The following is a 20083-nucleotide window of genomic DNA, read 5'->3' on the forward strand; positions in this document are numbered from 1 at the left end:
GGTTTAAAAGGTACATGGAATGAGGCTGATGAGCTGCTTTGCTTACCAGGTATCAAATAAGTTGATCTTTGGAGTCAAGGTTTGCATAAGATAAGATATATAAGATATTTTATTGATCCACTTGGGGAAAATTCAGGAAGAAGGCTGATCTCCCCAAAAGAAGAGCCCAAGGCACACTCCTTTGAAAGAAGTGTCTGAAAGAAGAATAGTCCAATTTTGGGGAGATCAGCCTTCTTAACCACAAACAATGAGCTTCATTCCCCTTTTTACCTGTTGGTTTAAAATGTAGTTTTCCATGAAAAAAACAGATAAATACAGAATGATGTTTCAGTCTAATGGACTTAAAACTAGAGAGCACAGCAGGTTGGATCACAGTACATTAGAAGTTTAGCTGTATTATATAGTCAGGCTGTTTGTGTCCATTGGAAAAAAATAAATGTTTGGCCTACTTTCATGTAAAATTAGAGACACTTAACGTCTCTAAAAACATGATTAGCATTATTTTTTCAGCTTGATACTCGATTACTTTTCCTAATGGGGAAAACTGGTAAACATAAAGTGTAACATGACACGTTTTCAAGGTCCTGTACACATTCTGTATACAAGAGTGTTGTATACAAAATTTATATCCAAAAAACTTATACAAACTATAGAGAAAATATACAAGTTTACACACATTTTCTTCCTCTTTGTTTTGACTGATAACTGAGGTAACTTTTCCCATGCAATTTTTGATCTTTAAAAAACATTCCCATACTTTAGGGCCCTAGCATAAGACGTGTAGTTTTATCAAGTTTTTATAGAGTTTTATCTCACCTGAAGATGTTCTGCCAGTGAGCTCCTGTCTCTAAAAGACTGTTTTGGTGACTAATTTACTTTTTATTGGTGTTTTATTCATTATTGACTAACTGCTTTGTGTTACCTGATGCTCTGAAGTGTAAACTTATTTTTTGTAGGTTTAAATTGCTGGGGTCAATTTAACCCCAAACATAAGTGATTTCTGTTCATTTTAACATAATACTAGGGTTAAGTGTCATTAATCATGACTGCAGCATTCACTGAAGCCAGAAAGAAAACGCCTCAGGAACAATCTCGCACAGGAAGTCACCGCCAGATCAGTGTGTTTACTGACACCAAACAATCTGCCGATTAAAACAAAACAAATCACACCAATACAGTACTTTCACTTTTATTCCCTCGTCAGACATTTCTGCTTACTGGACAACTAGTGCTGTTTGGAATGTGAAGCATATTAAACCACTTTACAAGACGAAATGTGAAGAAAACCCGCTGCGAGCTGAACACTGTGCCGGTGTATCAGAGAGGTTTGAAGCTTCCCTGGATAAAACGAAAGTCTCCTCAGCGCTAAACATGACGTCATCCCGAGAGGAAACAAGTTTTCTCACTGCCCCAATAACAGTTACACTTGAAAACTGCTCCGATCTGTGTCGTTTATCCCTAAAATGTGGAATAGAAAACACAAGTGTCGCCACATTTCAACAGGACAGACAGAGCGGCTGTGCGTGTTGAGTCTACACGGTCCTCATGCTGTGTATAAGTCCCGCCTCTTGCTCCGCGTCGACAAACAGTCCAGTCAGACTCTGTAGAGCTGTGTGAAGCAGACCGAGAGAGAGAAGACGAAATGGCAGAAGCCGCTCCAGCACCCGCCCCTGCCCCGGCTAAGCCCGCGAAGAAGAAGGCTCCCAGGCCGAAGAAGAGCGGCCCCAGCGTCGGTGACCTGATCGTTAAAGCCGTGTCCGCCTCCAAGGAGCGGAGCGGCGTGTCTCTGGCCGCCGTCAAGAAGAGCCTGGCTGCCGAAGGCTACGACGTGGACAAGAACAAGGCCCGCGTCAAGATCGCCATCAAGAACCTGGTGGTAAAAGGCGTTCTGGTCCAGACCAAGGGGACCGGGGCCTCCGGCTCCTTCAAGATCGCCAAGCAGGCTGAGAAGGTCAAGAAGCCGGCTGCCAAGAAAGTCGCTCCGAAAGCCGCGAAGCCCGCTGCCAAGAAACCCGCCAAGAGCCCGAAGAAGAAGGCTGCAGCTAAGAAGCCTGCTAAGCCAGCCGCCAAGAAATCCCCGAAGAAGGCGAAGAAGCCCGCAGCGGCTAAGAAAGCAGCTAAGAGCCCCAAGAAGCCGACCAAGAGTCCCAAGAAGGCGGCGAAGAAGCCCGCTGCTGCCAAGAAACCTGCCGTGAAGAAGGCTGCCAAGCCCAAAGCAAAGACTGCGGCTAAGAAAGCAGCACCGAAGAAGAAGTAAGCTTCCGGCTTTACTTTACCCAAAAGGCTCTTTTAAGAGCCACCCACAACCTTCATGAAAGAGCATCTTTTTTAAATGTTATGACAAACTATAAGCCTGTCACAATTGATATCAGGTTGTTGATGTGGCAAATTAACCCACCACACACACACACACACACACACACACACACCAGAAAAACACTTGAGTTACTTTTTCGATCAACTGGCCACAATGTTTACTGCTTCTCTGTTAACTGCTGTTTATTTCCTTGTAGATTATAGAAAACATAACTGCGGATAAGTGACACTATGTGTGACATATTTTTATAAATTGTAAAACTAGATGTTGACACTTCTTCATTACATAGTGTGGCGAGTGAAGAGATCAGTACTTTGTTGTTTGATACTTTTTTAATCCTCTGGACTCATGACAGGTTTGACTCCAGTCTTACTGAAGATGCTTTGGGATGCTGCTCATTTCCCACTCTGCACCTTTCTGTTTCCTCTACTTTTGTCTTCAGATTATTCTACACAGATCCATCTACATAAATGAACCATAAATACATATGAATGCTAGAATGTCTTCATACATGTATACTACTGTAAATATAGCTTGTATAGTTATTTATAAATTGTATGTATTTTTTAATAAATCATAGAAATTAATGTGTTTTTCATTCTTCACACTCCACTCTGTGTTTATATTCTATTACTGTGTTACTTTAACTACTAATTATTACATATTACATAATTATTTCAGTTTATTTTTGTTCATAGTGTTTTAACCTTATCTTATATTGTCTTGAATTTATATCATGGTTTTGCTGGTTATCTTTTCCACATGAGTGAAAAAAGTGATCGGAAATAGTAAAAGCCTTTCTGCCGCCGTTAGACTCAGCTGCTGTGGAGGAGCGCTTTGAATTGTGGTTTAGTGGTTTAGTTTGAATTTTCGGCGGGCTTTCCAAAGCGCCTTTCCTCCAATAGGCCTAGTTGATCTGATGAAGCTCGCGCCTCCCCTCGGGCAGACCAATCAGCGTGTAGCAGCGCCCCGGCGTTGGCTATATAAAGCCGACATTCAGCGTCAAACCACACATTTTCTTCTGCTGTAAAGAAGAACAGCTGAACTTTGAACAATGGCCAGAACCAAGCAGACCGCCCGTAAATCCACCGGAGGAAAAGCTCCCAGGAAGCAGCTCGCCACCAAGGCTGCCAGGAAAAGCGCCCCGGCCACCGGCGGCGTCAAGAAGCCCCACCGTTACAGGCCCGGTACCGTGGCTCTCAGAGAGATCCGTCGCTACCAGAAGTCCACAGAGCTGCTCATCCGCAAGCTGCCCTTCCAGCGCCTCGTCCGAGAGATCGCTCAGGATTTCAAGACCGACCTGCGCTTCCAGAGCTCCGCTGTCATGGCTCTGCAGGAGGCCAGCGAGGCTTACCTGGTCGGCCTCTTTGAGGACACCAACCTGTGCGCCATACACGCCAAGAGGGTCACCATCATGCCCAAGGACATACAGCTGGCCCGCCGCATCCGCGGAGAGCGAGCTTAAACTCTCCTGCTCTCACTCCCCACAACGGCTCTTTTAAGAGCCACCTCACTATTCACTGAAAGAGTATTCCATTGCAACAGAACCACTACAGTGACAGTCAGTTTAATCACTGATCTCACACAAAACTAACGTACTCTCACCATGTCACTTATGTTTCCAACCAATACTTAACTGATATTTGATTATGATAAAAGTATTTAAGATTAAATAAATGTTATGTCAGTTATTTCAAAGCTGGGAGGAATAGGTGAAAAAGTGATCAACACATCACCAGTGTGGAGCTTAAATACACAATATTGCCGTCTGATTTTATTTTGTTTTGTGTTAAATACGTATGGGGTGGGGGTGCTTTTGTTATTATTATTACAATTATTATTTGATTAATGTGCTATATTCCAGCATTAAAGAGTGCACTTTTTTATTGGTAACTAATAACATGAAAAACACAAGATCACAAAAACGAAAATGTAAAACGAAAGTAGTTTTACATAAAGTGAATGCACTCTGGTGAAGTATATTAGCCACTAATTAGGTGCAAAATGTTTGCTCGTCATTCATTTTCTATGACCTGAAACAACACAGATGTCCTAAATTTGAATGAAACAGCTCCTCTTCACTAAACATTGTGAACGTGATATTTTTGTGTTGTGATGCCCAGTGTGGAGGATGTTATGGCAATAAAAGGAACCATGTTTATGACAGTAAAAAGTTTTAACCCTCCTGTTGTGTTTGTTTCATGTTAATTATGTGTTCCCGGTCGAAAATGACCACCCCATTATAGCTGATTACAAATCCATAATAATACATATATTATCACCTAATGTTGTCTTAGATCTTTTTATCAACTTAAGCTCTTGTGAACATTACAAGTTTTGAACTTCGATTTGCTATTTATGGCCTGTAGGCCTCATTGACCTGAGCTCATACAACTCGTTTTTGAGTAAAAATAGCATAATATATGGATTATTTTAACTATAACAAATACTCAGATGAAACATATTGTGCTATTTATCACAGACTACTTTGTGCCAAAGTTTAACATTTGTTTTGAAACCATTTCAAATTTTTAAATAGTGGCACAAAATAACATCTGTCTAGTAGAGAAAGGACATAGGCCCAAAACTACACATGGAAACTTTACTGCATCTTCACTGTCAGTTTCCTGGCCTCTCTCCTCCTCACCAGTGTCATGATCAAAGATAAGATCAAGAGCCTCACATACAGTATATTGTTTGGTCATTGTGCTGCCACAGAATGAATTTTGAGCAAGGCCTCAAAAAAGCTTTATATACCAGAGCTGCGAGAAAGGTTCTATATATTATTGAAACAATGTTGCGATTGTTTGTGAGAATGCCAACAGCTGTGGTTCCCGTGGGGGAAGATTCTACTGGGGAAAGGTTCCGGGGCTCCGGGAGAGGAAGTGTGTCCATCTGATGAATGGGCATGTGCCTGAACTCAATTTTATACACTAATTGTAGTCTCACCCATTCATTTCTAATGACCGGCCACAGGTGTACAAAAGTTAAATGAAACACCCAAAATTTAATGAAAATTATCAAAATATATTTTGTGTGTTCAGATGCCCTGTGTAGACAAAGTCATAGAACCTTATGACAATCAGATTAAATGAACTACATTTTTCAGAGAGAAAACTTGTAAATCAGTCCAATTCGACCGGAACACAACAGGAGAGTTAACCCATCACATGTGAAACATGTTTTTGAGTTCTGAGAATCTTTATGACTTTATTTGACTTTAAACTCAGAACACTGAGATTAATTTTAGAAATTAAATAAATTGTTCATGTGGCTCTAATCCTCTCTGTAAACTTTAGTCAGTTTGTCATGAGACGTTTTATTTTGAAAATCCAAGACGGTCCACAACGGAAGTGTTATTTGCTGTGTTAACTTGACACCAGCAGTTTTCTGATTGGCCGACGTTTTTGAAGCCCCAACTGACCAATGAACAAGCAGCGAGGGACATATAAACCGGTTCCCAAAAACTTCTAACCATTCTTTGATTCTCCAATCACAAGAAAATTACGAAAATGTCTGGACGTGGTAAAACCGGCGGCAAGGCTCGTGCCAAGGCAAAGACCCGCTCATCTCGTGCCGGTCTTCAGTTCCCCGTCGGCCGTGTTCACAGACTGCTGCGCAAAGGCAACTATGCCGAGCGTGTCGGTGCTGGAGCCCCGGTGTATCTGGCTGCGGTGCTCGAGTACCTTACCGCTGAGATCCTAGAGTTGGCCGGCAACGCCGCTCGCGATAACAAGAAGACCCGTATCATCCCCCGTCACCTGCAGCTGGCCGTCCGCAACGACGAGGAGCTCAACAAGCTGCTGGGCGGAGTGACCATCGCTCAGGGCGGCGTGCTGCCCAACATCCAGGCGGTGCTGCTGCCCAAGAAGACCGAGAAGCCCGCCAAGAAGTAAACGAGACCAGCTTTTCCTCACATCAAAACAAAGGTTCTTTTAAGAGCCACCCACTCACTTCAAAAGAGTTTTCCTTACTAGTTCTAACATTTATGCTGTCAACTTTAACTATAAAATACTTGTATCTGTTATGTAGCCTACTATGTCTTAACTGATTTTCAAGATTGCTGCCACTTCAGCTATAGAGCTTATGCTCATTTGGAACATTGTATGATGTGGGATATTTTTTTATGTTGAGATCACGAGTTAATTATCTCGAGATAACAAAGCTCGTTTTCTCGAGATCACGGGATAATATGGAGAACTCGAAAGAGTGTGTGGTTCATTTGATCACACCTGATTTCAGCCTTCAGATCACTGTCATGACTGTCGGGAAGGATTCAGAACTGAACAGGAAGCGTGTAGTTTTGTTTGCTGCAGTTACATTTCCAGCTTAAAAATCAGTTGCTACAGTTGTCACGACGCCCTATGCATGCTGGCATGGCACTCCTGATCTCTGATAAACATTATAAGTAATAGGAAGAAACGACATTTTGTTTTCTCGTGATAACGGGTGTTATCTCGAGATAACAAAACTCGTTTTCTCGAGATCACGAGATAATTAACTCGTGATCTCGAGATAACGGCATTAAAAAAATTATTGTAAGCACGGCCGTTCTCGGCTTCCGTAACAAACAAAACGGTTTTGAGCTCCAGATTTATAAAGGGAATGAGTGACCTTGAGAGCCCCGACTGTGTTGCTTTGTCTACTGACCGCCAATTTGACGTCATACATCACTCGAATTTAAAAGATCCCACTTGGTATACGTTCTTTACACAACTAGAACATGAATGAAATCAACATAAAGCAACAATCAAATATAATCAAATATAATATTGTGGGATGATTTAAACATGCTGCACAATATTTCAGGTTATTTCAGCATGCTGAAAATGTCATGATTCTTGTGTCTGCATGTTAGATATGATTGAGGCTTTATCATATACTAATTCAAGCCTTTTTAACATACAATTTCAGGTTATAACCGTATAACTTTGCACTGAGTTGAAGTGTGAAGCAATTGTGTCAGTTTTGTTGTTTGTGGGTGAAAGCCCTCCAGTAAATAATTGCATTAATAGTCTATTCTAATGTAGTTAAGTTAAACACATATATGCTCAAGTCGTATTTTCTAATGTTTTGTTGAAAGGTTTATGTTCAACCAAGTTGTGTATTTTTACTGTTGAAACATTAAGAGAAGAAATCATGTCAGACACACCAAAAATGTGTTGTCAGTTGTGTTGTATGTGCTATCTTTTTGAAAATAATAATTTCTCACCATGTCATGTTGAAGTCATAAGTTCTGCAGTTAGAAAGTGATTCATTAGAGACAGAATGTAAAGACAGATTGTGAACCACTGGTTTCAACAGTGTTTTCTTTAAGATGCCATCTATCCAGTTTCACTTCATATTTAATGTAATCATTCCAGTGAGTTTTTTCATATGATTTTTGTTGTTCTGGACACCTCATGTTTAGTTACTCTTTTTTTCAAGTTTGAAAATGTCAGTTTGCCCTGATGACTCAGCTACAACATCCTCATGAAACTGCTGATTAAACATTATGATTTAGACACGTTTAGACACGATAACAAACACCAAGTCATAGAACTGGTTATTTTATTGGTTATTGGTTTTATTGGTTAGAATTTTATTTTGAAGGCAAAGTCGCATAACCGGAAACGCGATTGCTGATAGTCTCTGCTAACTTGCCACAGCTGAAGAGCCTTTGAAAAAATGTGGGGAAGGACTGTTTGAGGGAGTTTGGCGCCGCCCATCTAAGCGCGCTCTTCCCTTCCTCATTTAGGTCCGCAAAGAGGGTTTAAGTACTGAAGCTTTCTGGAATTCTGTATCAGTTTCTTTTTGCTTTGAAAGAAAACGCATCGAAAATGAGTGGCCGCGGAAAGGGAGGAAAGGGACTCGGAAAAGGAGGCGCCAAGCGTCACCGTAAAGTTCTCCGTGATAACATCCAGGGAATCACCAAACCCGCCATCCGCCGTCTGGCTCGCCGCGGCGGAGTCAAGCGTATCTCCGGTCTCATCTACGAGGAGACCCGCGGGGTGCTCAAGGTCTTCCTGGAGAACGTCATCCGTGATGCCGTCACCTACACCGAGCACGCCAAGAGAAAGACCGTCACCGCCATGGATGTGGTGTATGCTCTGAAGAGGCAGGGCCGCACTCTGTACGGCTTCGGCGGTTAACTTCATTTACCATCTCATACTCCAACACAAAGGCTCTTTTAAGAGCCGCCCACTTCATTTAAAGAGTATTTTCTTTGTTCGTTTATAATACAGAGACTTAACCGCAATAACTCAGTATTGTGCAGAAGTGTCACAATTCGGTGTGCATGTCCTTAAATACCAGAGAAACATGTCACTTGAGGTATAAATCCAGTCTCATTCATATTAGTTGCATGGACCCGTATTGTCTTCTGTTATAATTTCAACCCATGATTATTTCACCCTCCAATCTCCGTATGCAATTCTTACTAAATAAAGCCTATGCATTATCTTATAAATAGCAGTGAAAATATAAGTAGGTCTAATACCATATGAAATAATCAATTGTTCCAGTAGAGATAGCAGTGTATATTGTGCTTCCGTGGTGTAATGGTTAGGACTCTAGACTCTGAATCCAGCGAGTTCAAATCTCGGTGGAACCTGGTTTTCAGGATCAGTTTAGTTCATGAATCTTAATCTAGAATCTCAATCCCTTTGTTGCATAAAGAGCGAGTTGCCTCCTGCTCCTGGTTGCATGTGCAATTTGTTAAGAATACTCTTATGTGCATTGATAGCCACCAAGCGCGCGCGGTTGGCAGTCACGAAGTCTTTGTGTGGAATTGAATGATTTGATACATAGAAATATAATAGATAGAAAGGTACGTTACCGATGCATCATAGTAATCTCTGGCATAAAACAGGAATTTGAACTGTCATCATGTTGCCATGAAAATGAGCGTTTTGAGTTTGTCTTCAGTGTGTGACAATCAGACAGTTGTAATGTTTAACTCACTGACACTGACATGTTCAACAAAGTGATGATTTCATCATGAAAACACATAGACTTTATGAATTTCATGCACAAATGCTGCGTTTCAAAAAGTTTTTATAGTCCTTTTTTTTTGCTAATCTTTAGTGTACCAGGCCAGCCAACAACACAGCAACACAGTCGTATTAATTTGAATGGGAATATCTATGCATTCTAGTTCTGTGGGAGAAAGTTCCTTGTGTAGCGCATGCCCAGTCTGGATGCAAATCTCTACCAATCGTATAGTAGGAAAGCCACAGCTCTATTTGCATCAGCTGCCTGTAAAACCATCCGCTCTGCGCCTTTGACCTCATTCTCTGCTGTAAAGTACCGAGATCTCATCATGCCTGAACCCGCCAAGTCAGCGCCCAAGAAGGGCTCCAAGAAAGCCGTGACCAAGACCGCCGGCAAGGGCGGCAAGAAGCGCAGAAAGACTAGGAAGGAGAGCTACGCCATCTACGTGTACAAGGTGCTGAAGCAGGTCCATCCCGACACCGGCATCTCGTCCAAGGCCATGGGCATCATGAACTCCTTCGTCAACGACATCTTCGAGCGCATCGCCGGTGAGGCGTCTCGCCTGGCTCACTACAACAAGCGCTCCACCATCACCTCCAGGGAGATCCAGACCGCCGTCCGCCTGCTGCTGCCCGGTGAGCTGGCCAAGCACGCCGTGTCCGAGGGCACCAAGGCGGTCACCAAGTACACCAGCTCCAAGTAAACCGCCTGGAACTACATCCATCCAAAGGTCCTTTTAAGGGCCACACACTACTTCAACAAAGAGCTCGTATACTCACATTATTTGTTATGGGACAATCTGTTCTCCGAAGTTTTGCTGCATTGGTTTTAATATAACACAGAATAGGATTTACATCAAAGCAATCCAGCTGCTGTGACACATTTTTGCTGCTGGAAACATTTATCCATTGAGTGGATCTTCTATTTACCTTACAACTCTGTATAGTGTGTGTGTGTGTGTGTATGTGTACACACACACACACACACACACACCCTTACATACATTTAGAGATTAGCTCTATAGATTTGATGATGCATCTGTCTTGTGAAGGACTTCCTTATGCAATTCATACTAAACACATCTGATATGACAGTAATATACACTATATCACGCTGTATATGAAAGCATGACAAGCTCCCTCAAAGATAGCAGGGTCAGTTTGTGTTGTGGTGGCCAGACATGTTCAAGCTGTTTTTTCACCGTCCAGAAAGCATTTGTTGTATTTCGCATAGGCTTCGCCTTTAAACAGCTTCACTATTGGTTGACTTAGCAGTTCAGCTACTGTAGCTTTACAATTCTAGAATTAACTATGACTGTAATTTTAGCCAGGGCAAGGATTTATTTGTTGGACTATAAACAGAGTCCATTGATCAGTTCATACCCTCCTTCCATCCAGCTGAATCTTCCTCAGTCTGAGCTCAGATTCATCTCTGCCTCCATAAAGCTGTCCGAGAGAAAACAGATTCCTCCCCGTCGGGGAATCGAACCCCGGTCTCCCGCGTGACAGGCGGGGATACTCACCACTATACTAACGAGGAGAGGTGTTGTATATCGGGATCAAGTCACGTGGTAGTGACACTACTCTAAACCCGTTTCCATTCATTCTCTATGGGAGTTCTAAAACACTACGGATGCTATATATTTTTGGCCACAACGTTGGAGTCTATGGGCTGGTGGCGCTGTTCCCACTTTTGCCGGCTAGTGAGACAAAACAAGCCTCTGTAATATGGAAATATGGGAATACAACAATGAAATATGTAAATACTAAAAAGTTTAAATGTTTAAACTCAACTGTTACTTGGATGTTCATCTAACTGATGCCTTGAATATGTGTCGTATTTTTTTTTAATCTCCCATAATTATTGAAATGTTCAAATACTGAGCAATAAACTATTGAAAATGTATTGAATGGTTATATAACATTTAGAATAAAACATGCATTCACTCTGTGTCCACACAGACATGCTCAGATCAGATGAGACACAAAGACTGAAAACCACAATTTGTCCATGTGTATATGTGGAGCTACAAGACTCTTTCTTTCTTTCTTTCTTTTCTTCATTCTTTTCTTCATTTCTTATCGCCAACAAATCCTATGAAAATAACAAAAGCATCAATGAATTTGTTTTGCTTGTCCATATAGCCGATGCCCAATAAAGCCATGTCCCTGTAGTCCTAGAACTCCATTGTATTACAAAAAACTATTAAAAACACATCAAAGAGCCATGCTGTTGCTCTGGGCAGCATATTTCATCATTGCCATGCACCGGGCCGGCCGACTTTTTCCTCAAACAACGGATCTATTTGACCTTATTGAACAATATTTGAGAAATAGGTAAAATAGTTGGTTGATACACCATATGAGGGTGTATCGATATGAAACCATATGAAACAATGTAAAACAAAATGTACTGTCAAGGATAGTGGTGTTTGGAGTACATGCGGAAAGGTCTGAAATGCCATAAAGTAAGGTATCAAAACACCATAGTGGTGTTTGGAGTTGAGGAATATAAGATCTCAAAACACCTTACTAGGTTTTGGAGTTCCAGGTTTTACAGACCTCAAAACACTGTGCAGTCGTTCAAATCTCTATAATCAGGGGTTTGAATCTCTGAAATGTGTTTCAAATCACTTATCTCATTGGTATGTCCACCTATATCAGGTTTAAAAACTCTGTGACCTGAGTGCCTCAAAGCACCATTTTCGGATCTAAAAACAGTCACGAGTCACGTGTTTTGTAACACTCTATGTTGTCTTGAAACACCAAAAAGTGGTGGTAGCAGAGTTGGAACCACTTTTTGGGTTTAAAAACACTTTCTTCTAACAGTGTAGATCAGTCCCATCAGGATTTCTGGGGGGCTTTTTAGTGATTATTGTGGCCCAAAATGACTTGTTTTGCAGCTGCTATTATCAAAAATTGCAATGGAATTTGCAGTGTTTTTTGTCTTATTTTGCATTAGAATTGCAGGAGTGATTGAAAATTGTAAGTCAGCAGCAAATGATTGTGATTTTTTTCAAGAACCTACCATTTATCTCAATAATAAATAAAAATCAAATCATATATAGTCAAATTAGACAAATGATAGCATTACAGAGTCACAAAATAATAAAACTGGCAAATACAACTTGAATAAGCAAATTAACAGCATACACAACCACGTTTTAGAACAATAGTAAAGACATCAAAACTATGAAATCACATAAACAGAATTATGCAGTGACCACAAAACAAATCAAAACTCTCTTAAATTTTAGATTCTTTAAAGTAGCCGCCCTTTGTCTTGATGGAAAGACAAAAGCTTTGGAAATAAATTAATACATAGGATGAACTTCAGTATTTATATGTGTCTAAGAAACAAATTTCAAGCATTTAAGCATAAGCATTCAGATCAAAATGATTTTAAGATAATGAAAAACATAGTACATTCAATCAGGTGTGTCCAAACTTTTGACTGGTAGTGTATTATATGAAAACCTGTCTGTAAAAAAATACTTTTAAGAGGTGACATATTTTACCAACCAAAGCTCCACAGCCTAAGAGCCCGGATTACAAAGGCCAGATTACCTTTTGGGTTTATTCTTGACTTGTTGGGACCAGGATATACCATATATTATTAATAGAGCAAGTACCATGATTATAAACAGGTGCTGTGAACCAGATTATAGAACCAAGCAAAGAGTAAACAAAGTAGAAAAACTACATGACAATACATTTGAACAGACACTGTATATAGAAATCTCAGGCACGGCTACAGAAATTTCACACTGAGAATCAAGAACTTCCTGAGTGAACACATCAAGACAAGTTACTGTTCTTATTGAATTTCAGGAACAATTGCCTGTTAATGGGATGACAATAAGAAAAAGGACAGTAACTGTTGCATGTAATCAAGACTTGAATCTAACTTCTCTGCAAATTGGAGTTTTAATTGTACAAACTTCTCGAAGGCAGAGCTTCTCTGAAGGCAGAGATAATCTTATTTCTTGAGTTAAACCTCAGTGGGCGGAGCCAAAGAACCACAATTTTTCAGACCGCAAGTTACGTTGGGAACTAGAGGATAATAGGCCTATTAACGCCATATCTGAACATCACAATGATCGGGATGGGAATCCCCGATGTGAGGCTTGGTCAGTCGAAACAGATTATCTGTCAATGTGAAGGTTTTACAGATTCAATGAGCCGCCCCGATCATATCAAACGTGTGACATTTATGACCGGATGTCTGGACGGGTCCTGTGGTGTGTGGGGATCACAGATTCAATCCAAGAGCGGAGGTCTTGCCTTTTTCACTTTAATTCAGTCCAACGTTACAGCCAGAAAAAAACAAGTACCCCTGGAATTTGAGGCGGCGCTAATATACTGTATATATACTGTATATATACATATTAGATATAGAAAAAATAAGATATGAATAATCTGGTTCTTATTTAACTAAAGACTTATTTTTGAAATTCTACTTGTAAACTTTTTAACGACTGATGTACAAACAAAGTCCAGAGATCTGTTTGAGCTGTAATGGTAAGATTCTACCAGAGGGTGGCAGTGTGTTGTCTAGTCTTGAAAGCACAAGAAGAATGGGGCAGAGCTGCATGTGTAGCTCCGCCCAACATGTAGCCCCACCCCAACTTCCACCTTGCATCAGGGGCTATTTGGCTCCGCCCACTGAGGTTTAATTTAGCCACTGAGATTATTTCTGCCTCCAGAGAAGATCTGCCTCCAAGAAACAGGTTGCATAATTTTGCATAACTAAATTTTAGTTTGCACTACTAAAACTCCAACGTGCAACTTTTCAACCGTCAACCTATCAGTGGCTTGTAGTTTCAGAAATTGCTCCACCAATTTAATTTCTTAGCTGCCAAAGTAGTTTAGAAAAGAAAGATTGAACACAGGCTGGCTACTTTGCTAGCCATGGCCAAAATCTACCACAATTTGGCCAGTGGCTTGCTTTAATTTTAAGCTCTATAAATAACTCTAATATGGGTTGTGGTTTATTAAAATATGTGACCTGACGGTGACAGACTGGTGCCGATTGAGGAGAGGGGTCAGAGATCATGTGTTCTTGGCGCTGACCAGAACGATCTGGATGTTTCTTCTTTTCATCTCTCTGGTCATCTGACACCAAGTGCAGGCCGTACAGCAGGTGGCATACACACAGTCATTACACATGGTGCCCTGCAGATAGATACGGAAAGATTAGGCAGACAGATAAATAGACTGGATCTCCTTTGGATGGTGATGGTGTATTATTCTTGATACATATGTGAAACTATTGATTGTGAAAACCCCAGCATCAGTGCGCTGCTTGACATACACATACTTATAACCTACTACTACTACTACAGCTCTTTAAAAGTCACTTTAATGTTTTGTCTTGCCCTTCAACCTCTTGAACATTTTGTGGTCAGGGGACTTTGGGTACTCTGATGCATGTCTTATGGGAGTGTCCAGATGTGCAAAGGTTCTGGGTTGAGGTAGTGAAAAAGGTGTCTAACTTGGTGGGAAAACGCTTCCCCTTAGACCCTGTTCTCCTCCTGTTGAGTGACAACTCCAGGTTCGAGATCTCAGAGAGAGAGCGCAAACTTTGGTTGGCTGGCATGACGGCAGCAAAAAAAATCATAGTTTTACGTTGGCTACCTCCCCACCAATTGTCATTAAAGCACTGGTTACAAGCTCTCCTTGATGTGATATACTTGGAGTTGTCATCAGCAAGGGTTAATAGTGTTAAAACACAAACATTGGACATGTGGAGGAATGCTGCAGAGAATGTTAAAACTATGTTATTGGCATGAATTTAAAGTGTCCTTTTGAATTTTCACCCCCCCCCCCTTTTTCTTTTTCTTTTTCTTTTTCCTCTTTGTATAACTGCAATTTTACTTTGTATGTACCCTGAGCCTGATTATTTTACATTTAACTGGATATTGCTTCTTTTATTTTAGGACCTGTTCTCTCTGTTTTGTGTGCCCCTTGGAGGGAGGGACAGTTGGTGGGAGGGGGGTGGGGGGTAGGGGGTGAAATGTAACTACACTATTTTGTATGCTCCTATGTATGTCATTCACCCTCTAAAAGGGAAACTTAAAAATCTAAAAATAAAAAACATTTAATTACAAAAAATAAAATTACACTACAAAGAAAGATAGACATAGACACACACATGGAACATAGGTGGACACACAGATGGAAGTGGATTTTGCATTTCGAAGCTGCACTGTGCAATGTTTTTTTTGTTAACATGTTAGGCTGCATGCGATTTATCAGCCTAAATCACAAATTGGGACTGCTACAGAGAAGAGTGTCCCATCTCCATGAATTAAACACACCATAGCTTCTATAGCTTTACTCTATTTGCCCAAATAACATTTTTGGCCTCAAATTTTCTCTGGTGGGAAATCTTGTCCATCAAAACTTCAGAGCAAAATAGCAAAGTGTCTCCTAAACAGCAGCGAGCGCTTGCTGGACTCATCAACCTGAACTGATGACTGAACCTCTTCACCACCTCCACCCCACCAGACACTAAGAGGAATTAGGTCTGAGTGTGCAGTTTACTGACGTCACTTTCACTTTCTGGGTAGGCTATTTCATTTAAACAGTAACCTCTCGCTGCAATTTGGGGCTGCCAACGTACAAAATTGCCTGGTGCAGTTTTAAATAATAATAACAAAAAATATAATATCTTTTACTTGGATTCACCTGGTCTGTTTCGTGGAAAGGGAAGGTGTTCCTGATGTTTTGTACACTCAATATGAATGAATGTAAAAAAAAAATCAGGAATATCTGAATACATCAAAACAGTTTCCTGGAAAATATCCATCTAGTAACCATGAAACAGTGTCTGTGTATTTTTCTCTTTTGAGGTGAGTTGTTTTTGTACAATTTCCCAGTTTGTCATTCATGTGTGCAAATGAAGTAACAGTTAACACTATTTGGGTTCAAACCTCATTTAAACTTTCTATTATGGCCTTACCTTGATGCCGTAGCGTTCCCGCATGGAAACCCTCATGGTCATGGTGATGGGTGGGATGCAGCCAAAGATGTCCAGCAGGGGGAGGCAGAGACACTGACCATACTTCTTGGTGGTTTTACAGGCGTAGCAGGGACAACACCAGAAGGCAAAACAGCCTTCCAGGAAAGAAACACACACAAAAGTACTGGGTGAACAACCTATTCACAAACTATTCACAAACAGACACACCTGCAAACTCAGAGACAGAGAGGAACACACACTCACACCCACACCCACACACCCACACACACACACACACACACACACACACCCACACCCATACACATGCAAAGAGGTTTAAAATAAAAGTGAAGACATGAAGAAGTGAAGAATAAAAGTGACAGAAAAAGCTTCACCTCTCTCTCACCTCTTATTTAATTCCCTGGCACTTCTCTACCTAACATGATCATTCTAGGGTCACAGGAGTATTTGCTCCATCAATTGATCTCTGACCCTTGACATTACTATAGGTTGCTTGCAATGTTTGCAATGATTGAGAAATCTAGGCTTACTCTACTGTTGCACTCATTGTAATTCACTGTGAACAAGGGCTTCAGCTAAATGCTCAAAATGCAAATGTAAATGGAAGTAGCTGCTTGAAAGCGATTTAAATCATTTTAAGTAATTAAAATGTCTGTGATCCCACTACAACAATAACTTGACATCCAAAACAACAGCTATAACTACATTTTTGGCTTAATCTCAGAGCAATTGTTTGTTGTGTATCATTAAGCTTACCTTTCACTGCCATACTGAATACTTACCTTTCACATACTGAATATGTGAATTTAAATCACGCTATCTGCTGTTTATTGTTAGACCAGACATGATTAATTAAGGCTTCCTCTGTGATCTTACTAGTTTATCAGTGGTACCCAGATGTTTTCTTTAGATAACAGTAAATTGTTAGTGATTGTAGTGATGATTTCTATGCAATAAAATGATGACATCACCAGAAAACATGTTTTAAAGGCATGTTTTTAACTTGAAAGTACTTTAACAAAGACCAGTAACTAGTTAATATTTAGGGCAAGTAACAAGGTAAAGTAACAAATTTTAATAGTAACTTTCCCCAACATTGTGCATGGATAAATAAGGATGAAAAAAAATGCTGACTTACTAACAAAGCGTGTCACAGTATATGTATACAGATGCATTGAAATCCACATAAATCAACAGAAACTTACAGTCAGGCACATCGTCACAGCAGTCACATATTCCAGATCCCCATTCATCAGAGTCTTTGGCCTCCAACACTGGCTGAGGCTGCCTGATGACCAGCTTGGAAGACATGATGGTTTCTAACGTATAGGATTTAGAGTTCAGTGCATGTTAGACGGTTACCAGCTAAGGAACGTCACAGGTGTAAGCAAGGAGGGCACAAGGTATGTGCTGTGAATCTCTCTGAGTTGTTGATAGGCCTCTGCACCAATGTCACCGAGACAAATTCCTGGATATTTACTGTATTTGGTGGTGAAAATGATTAAGATTCTCATTGTGATTACAAACTTTAAGGGATGTCTCGCACAAATAGACACTACACCTTAGACTATCAAAAAATGCTTACTCTAAGGGAATCATTAGTAAGAATATGACAGTAATAATAATAATAATAATAATAATAAACATATAGATAGATTGGTTAGATAAGTTATATTTTATAGCATTTCTCTAACAAGATACGAACATAGACACAACACAATATTAAAACACAAAAATATTATATTTACTTACATTTCATATATTATATAGAGACTATAGCCTATAGATAGTATACAGTATACATATGGCTGCTAATTCTGTTTTGAGGGCTAATAAAGAGGATAATGATATCTTACCTGTGTGTGTGTGTGTGAGAGAGAGAAAATTCTGGGACTCACACTGTATTACAACGTATCACTGCAGTGAGAAGCTTTCATTTCTTAGTGAGATCAGACATAGCTTCCAAGAACAATACACCTTTGCACAAACTAGCCAAACCCGTCCGCCCTGCGATGCTTCAACATTACTCTGGTATTATTCCTTGTAACCACAGGGAATCAAAAAACGAGGGTGAGGCTATGCCATGATCACCACCAAACCCATGTCATACTGTACAGACAATTATGCACCATCATTCCACTCAGTAGCTGTAGAGCTGAAACGTTGGGTTCTGGAGGTACAATTCCTGCTCCATTTTTCCCATGAGCTGTCAGATTATAAAACAACTATACACTGTATGTTCCTGTAGAGGGCATCAGTCAATCTTATTTCAGCTTCCTTGTTCAGAAATGTCCCTGTGAAATTTCCCTGTGAAATACTACACAAGCTTTAGCGAGTTCCCATCAATCAGAGATGATGTTACCAAAAAAAAGTTAAAGAAAAACTCCACCTCTTGGAAACTGTTAGATCTCATCAATCTGTGATGCTCAATACATTCCAGGAGTTAAGGAGTTATTTTGTGATGAAGTGTTGTAATTTGCTTTTTTGGTGAACCCACTTTCCCTCAACCTGCCTCGTCTACTTCTGCTTTCCTACTTTTCCCAGAATGCCTTTCTTGAACTTGTTCCATTCAACTGTGGGTTATGCATGTAGGTGGAGAGAACATTAATGATAGTGGAGTGAGTTTTTTCCAGTCGAGAAAAAGCTGCGTCCCTTACTCAAAACTCAACCTGTCTTGTGGCTGCATTGCATTCTGGTCTATTTCCTGCTACTGTGGGTGGAGAAATTGGTCTCTCTGCCTCTTCTATGATAGATTTCTCCCTGTATGATTATTGAACATTGGTGGAAAATGGCGGCTCTAGCTCTATCAACATGTTTTATCCACAAGAATAAGAAAAATACAACTCCAAACAACAAAATGGACTCAGGTATGCACAGTATACCATCAATAGCTGTTTTCAAACAGTGGTAAAGTGTTTTTTTTTTTTATTGGATTTTTCCTTCACTTGCTCTGAAGTTGTACATTGTTGGTAGCCGGACTGAAGTGGCTTTCCAGCTCATGATTGAACTCATAGCTGGTTGGTTCAGTTCAAAGCTTAAAACTCTTTACATTGTGATTTTCTGAAACGTCTATGAATTAATGATAAATTTACTCTTGGACCCAGGGCCTGTAGGTGTGGGCATATTTCAGCTCTATTGTGTGCAGCATCAATTAAGGATTGCAGGGAAATGCACAAATTGTCACTAAACGTCAGGTCACCCTTCTGTGCCCCAGAGTGACTTCCTGGATCAGGTTTAGGAACGTTGCCTGTTCGAATCTTTAAATTGTCTGGGGAAATTTGGGCTAGAAAATGAGTGAATAACTCTCTCCCATCTGTCAACAATTATTGTGGAGGAACCTTTTAGTGAGGCACAACTGCAATTGCAAGCCACAAACCACAGTATAGGCTGTGGTTATACTGTGCAGCGATACATACAATACAACTTTATTAATCCCCTTGGGGCAATTCCACCTCAGGTATGTTGGCAACCTGTTGCACATAAAATGAAACCAGGCTTCTGCAGGGCCACACCTGTGAGAGAGACCTTGGAGCTGGCATTGACTATGGTTTCTATTCTTGGCTGAGATTGTTTCTATGTTCAGTGCAAATATTTTCAAATAGACTAAAAGACAAGCCCCAGTATTCAGTGGTGTAAAACAGAATAAAATGAAGTGAAAAGAGGGGAGAGTTAAAATGGAATCAGTGCTCCAAAAGAAACTCCTCTCTGGGCGCTGAGCTGCAATTCCTGTTATAGACCGCTGAATGCCACTTAAGTTACATCAGCATCTGTAATACAATCATATAATTCAGGCGTCATGTAGGAAGTATT

At 40.5% G+C, this 20083-nt stretch overlaps 5 protein-coding genes and 1 non-coding gene across 8 annotated transcripts in view; 4 read left to right on the forward strand and 2 right to left on the reverse strand.

Moving 5' to 3' along the window:
- Positions 1–1642: 1642 nt before the first annotated feature.
- LOC139645278 (histone H1-like) lies at positions 1643–2257 on the forward strand. Its single transcript, XM_071520962.1, has one exon. It carries the CDS (start codon positions 1643–1645, stop codon positions 2255–2257), a length of 615 nt encoding a protein of 204 aa, XP_071377063.1.
- A 1114-nt stretch (positions 2258–3371) lies between these two features.
- On the forward strand, positions 3372–3782 carry LOC139645290 (histone H3). Its single transcript, XM_071520974.1, has one exon. It carries the CDS (start codon positions 3372–3374, stop codon positions 3780–3782), a length of 411 nt encoding a protein of 136 aa, XP_071377075.1.
- A 2047-nt stretch (positions 3783–5829) lies between these two features.
- Positions 5830–20083, forward strand: part of LOC139645270 (histone H2A-like) — an 83225-nt gene continuing 68971 nt past the window's right edge. Inside the window, exons 1-2 of one of the 3 annotated variants that reach the window (XM_071520946.1) lie at positions 5830–6209; positions 10440–10451. In XM_071520946.1, coding sequence (XP_071377047.1) covers positions 5830–6209; positions 10440–10451 — 392 coding nt within the window. Of the gene's footprint in view, positions 6210–9669; positions 9993–10439; positions 10452–20083 lie in introns of those variants that run through there. The other 2 variants (XM_071520947.1, XM_071520948.1) reach the window with 2 other exon arrangements.
- On the forward strand, positions 8137–8448 carry LOC139645299 (histone H4). Its single transcript, XM_071520983.1, has one exon. It carries the CDS (start codon positions 8137–8139, stop codon positions 8446–8448), a length of 312 nt encoding a protein of 103 aa, XP_071377084.1.
- trnad-guc (transfer RNA aspartic acid (anticodon GUC)) lies at positions 10757–10828 on the reverse strand. The gene has a single exon. It is a non-coding gene; the product is annotated as a tRNA-Asp (tRNA).
- On the reverse strand, positions 11457–18208 carry LOC139645279 (cornifelin homolog B-like). Its single transcript, XM_071520963.1, has 4 exons — positions 18130–18208; positions 17479–17592; positions 16253–16407; positions 11457–14463 (listed from the first exon to the last, which is right to left on the reverse strand). Exons 2-4 carry the CDS (start codon positions 17582–17584, stop codon positions 14341–14343), a joined length of 384 nt encoding a protein of 127 aa, XP_071377064.1. The 5' UTR covers positions 17585–17592; positions 18130–18208; the 3' UTR covers positions 11457–14340.

The sequence above is a fragment of the Centroberyx affinis genome, unplaced genomic scaffold (genome assembly GCF_046629955.1).
Source record: "Centroberyx affinis isolate AG114_WGS23_722 - 3 ecotype Tasmania unplaced genomic scaffold, CSIRO-AGI_Caff_v1 ptg000840l_1, whole genome shotgun sequence".
NCBI lineage: Eukaryota > Metazoa > Chordata > Actinopteri > Beryciformes > Berycidae > Centroberyx > Centroberyx affinis.

Excerpts from the sequence above, each read along its gene's own strand:
- LOC139645278 (XM_071520962.1), top strand. The coding sequence starts at position 1,643 with ATGGCAGAAGCCGCTCCAGCACCCGCCCCTGCCCCGGCTAAGCCCGCG.
- LOC139645299 (XM_071520983.1), top strand. The coding sequence starts at position 8,137 with ATGAGTGGCCGCGGAAAGGGAGGAAAGGGACTCGGAAAAGGAGGCGCC.
- LOC139645290 (XM_071520974.1), top strand. The coding sequence starts at position 3,372 with ATGGCCAGAACCAAGCAGACCGCCCGTAAATCCACCGGAGGAAAAGCT.
- LOC139645279 (XM_071520963.1), bottom strand. The coding sequence starts at position 17,584 with ATGTCTTCCAAGCTGGTCATCAGGCAGCCTCAGCCAGTGTTGGAGGCC. Across the intron at positions 16,408-17,478 it reads CTGTGACGATGTGCCTGACT|GCTGTTTTGCCTTCTGGTGT; the intron begins GTAAGTTTCTGT and ends CTTTCCTGGAAG. Across the intron at positions 14,464-16,252 it reads GGGAACGCTACGGCATCAAG|GGCACCATGTGTAATGACTG; the intron begins GTAAGGCCATAA and ends ATCTATCTGCAG.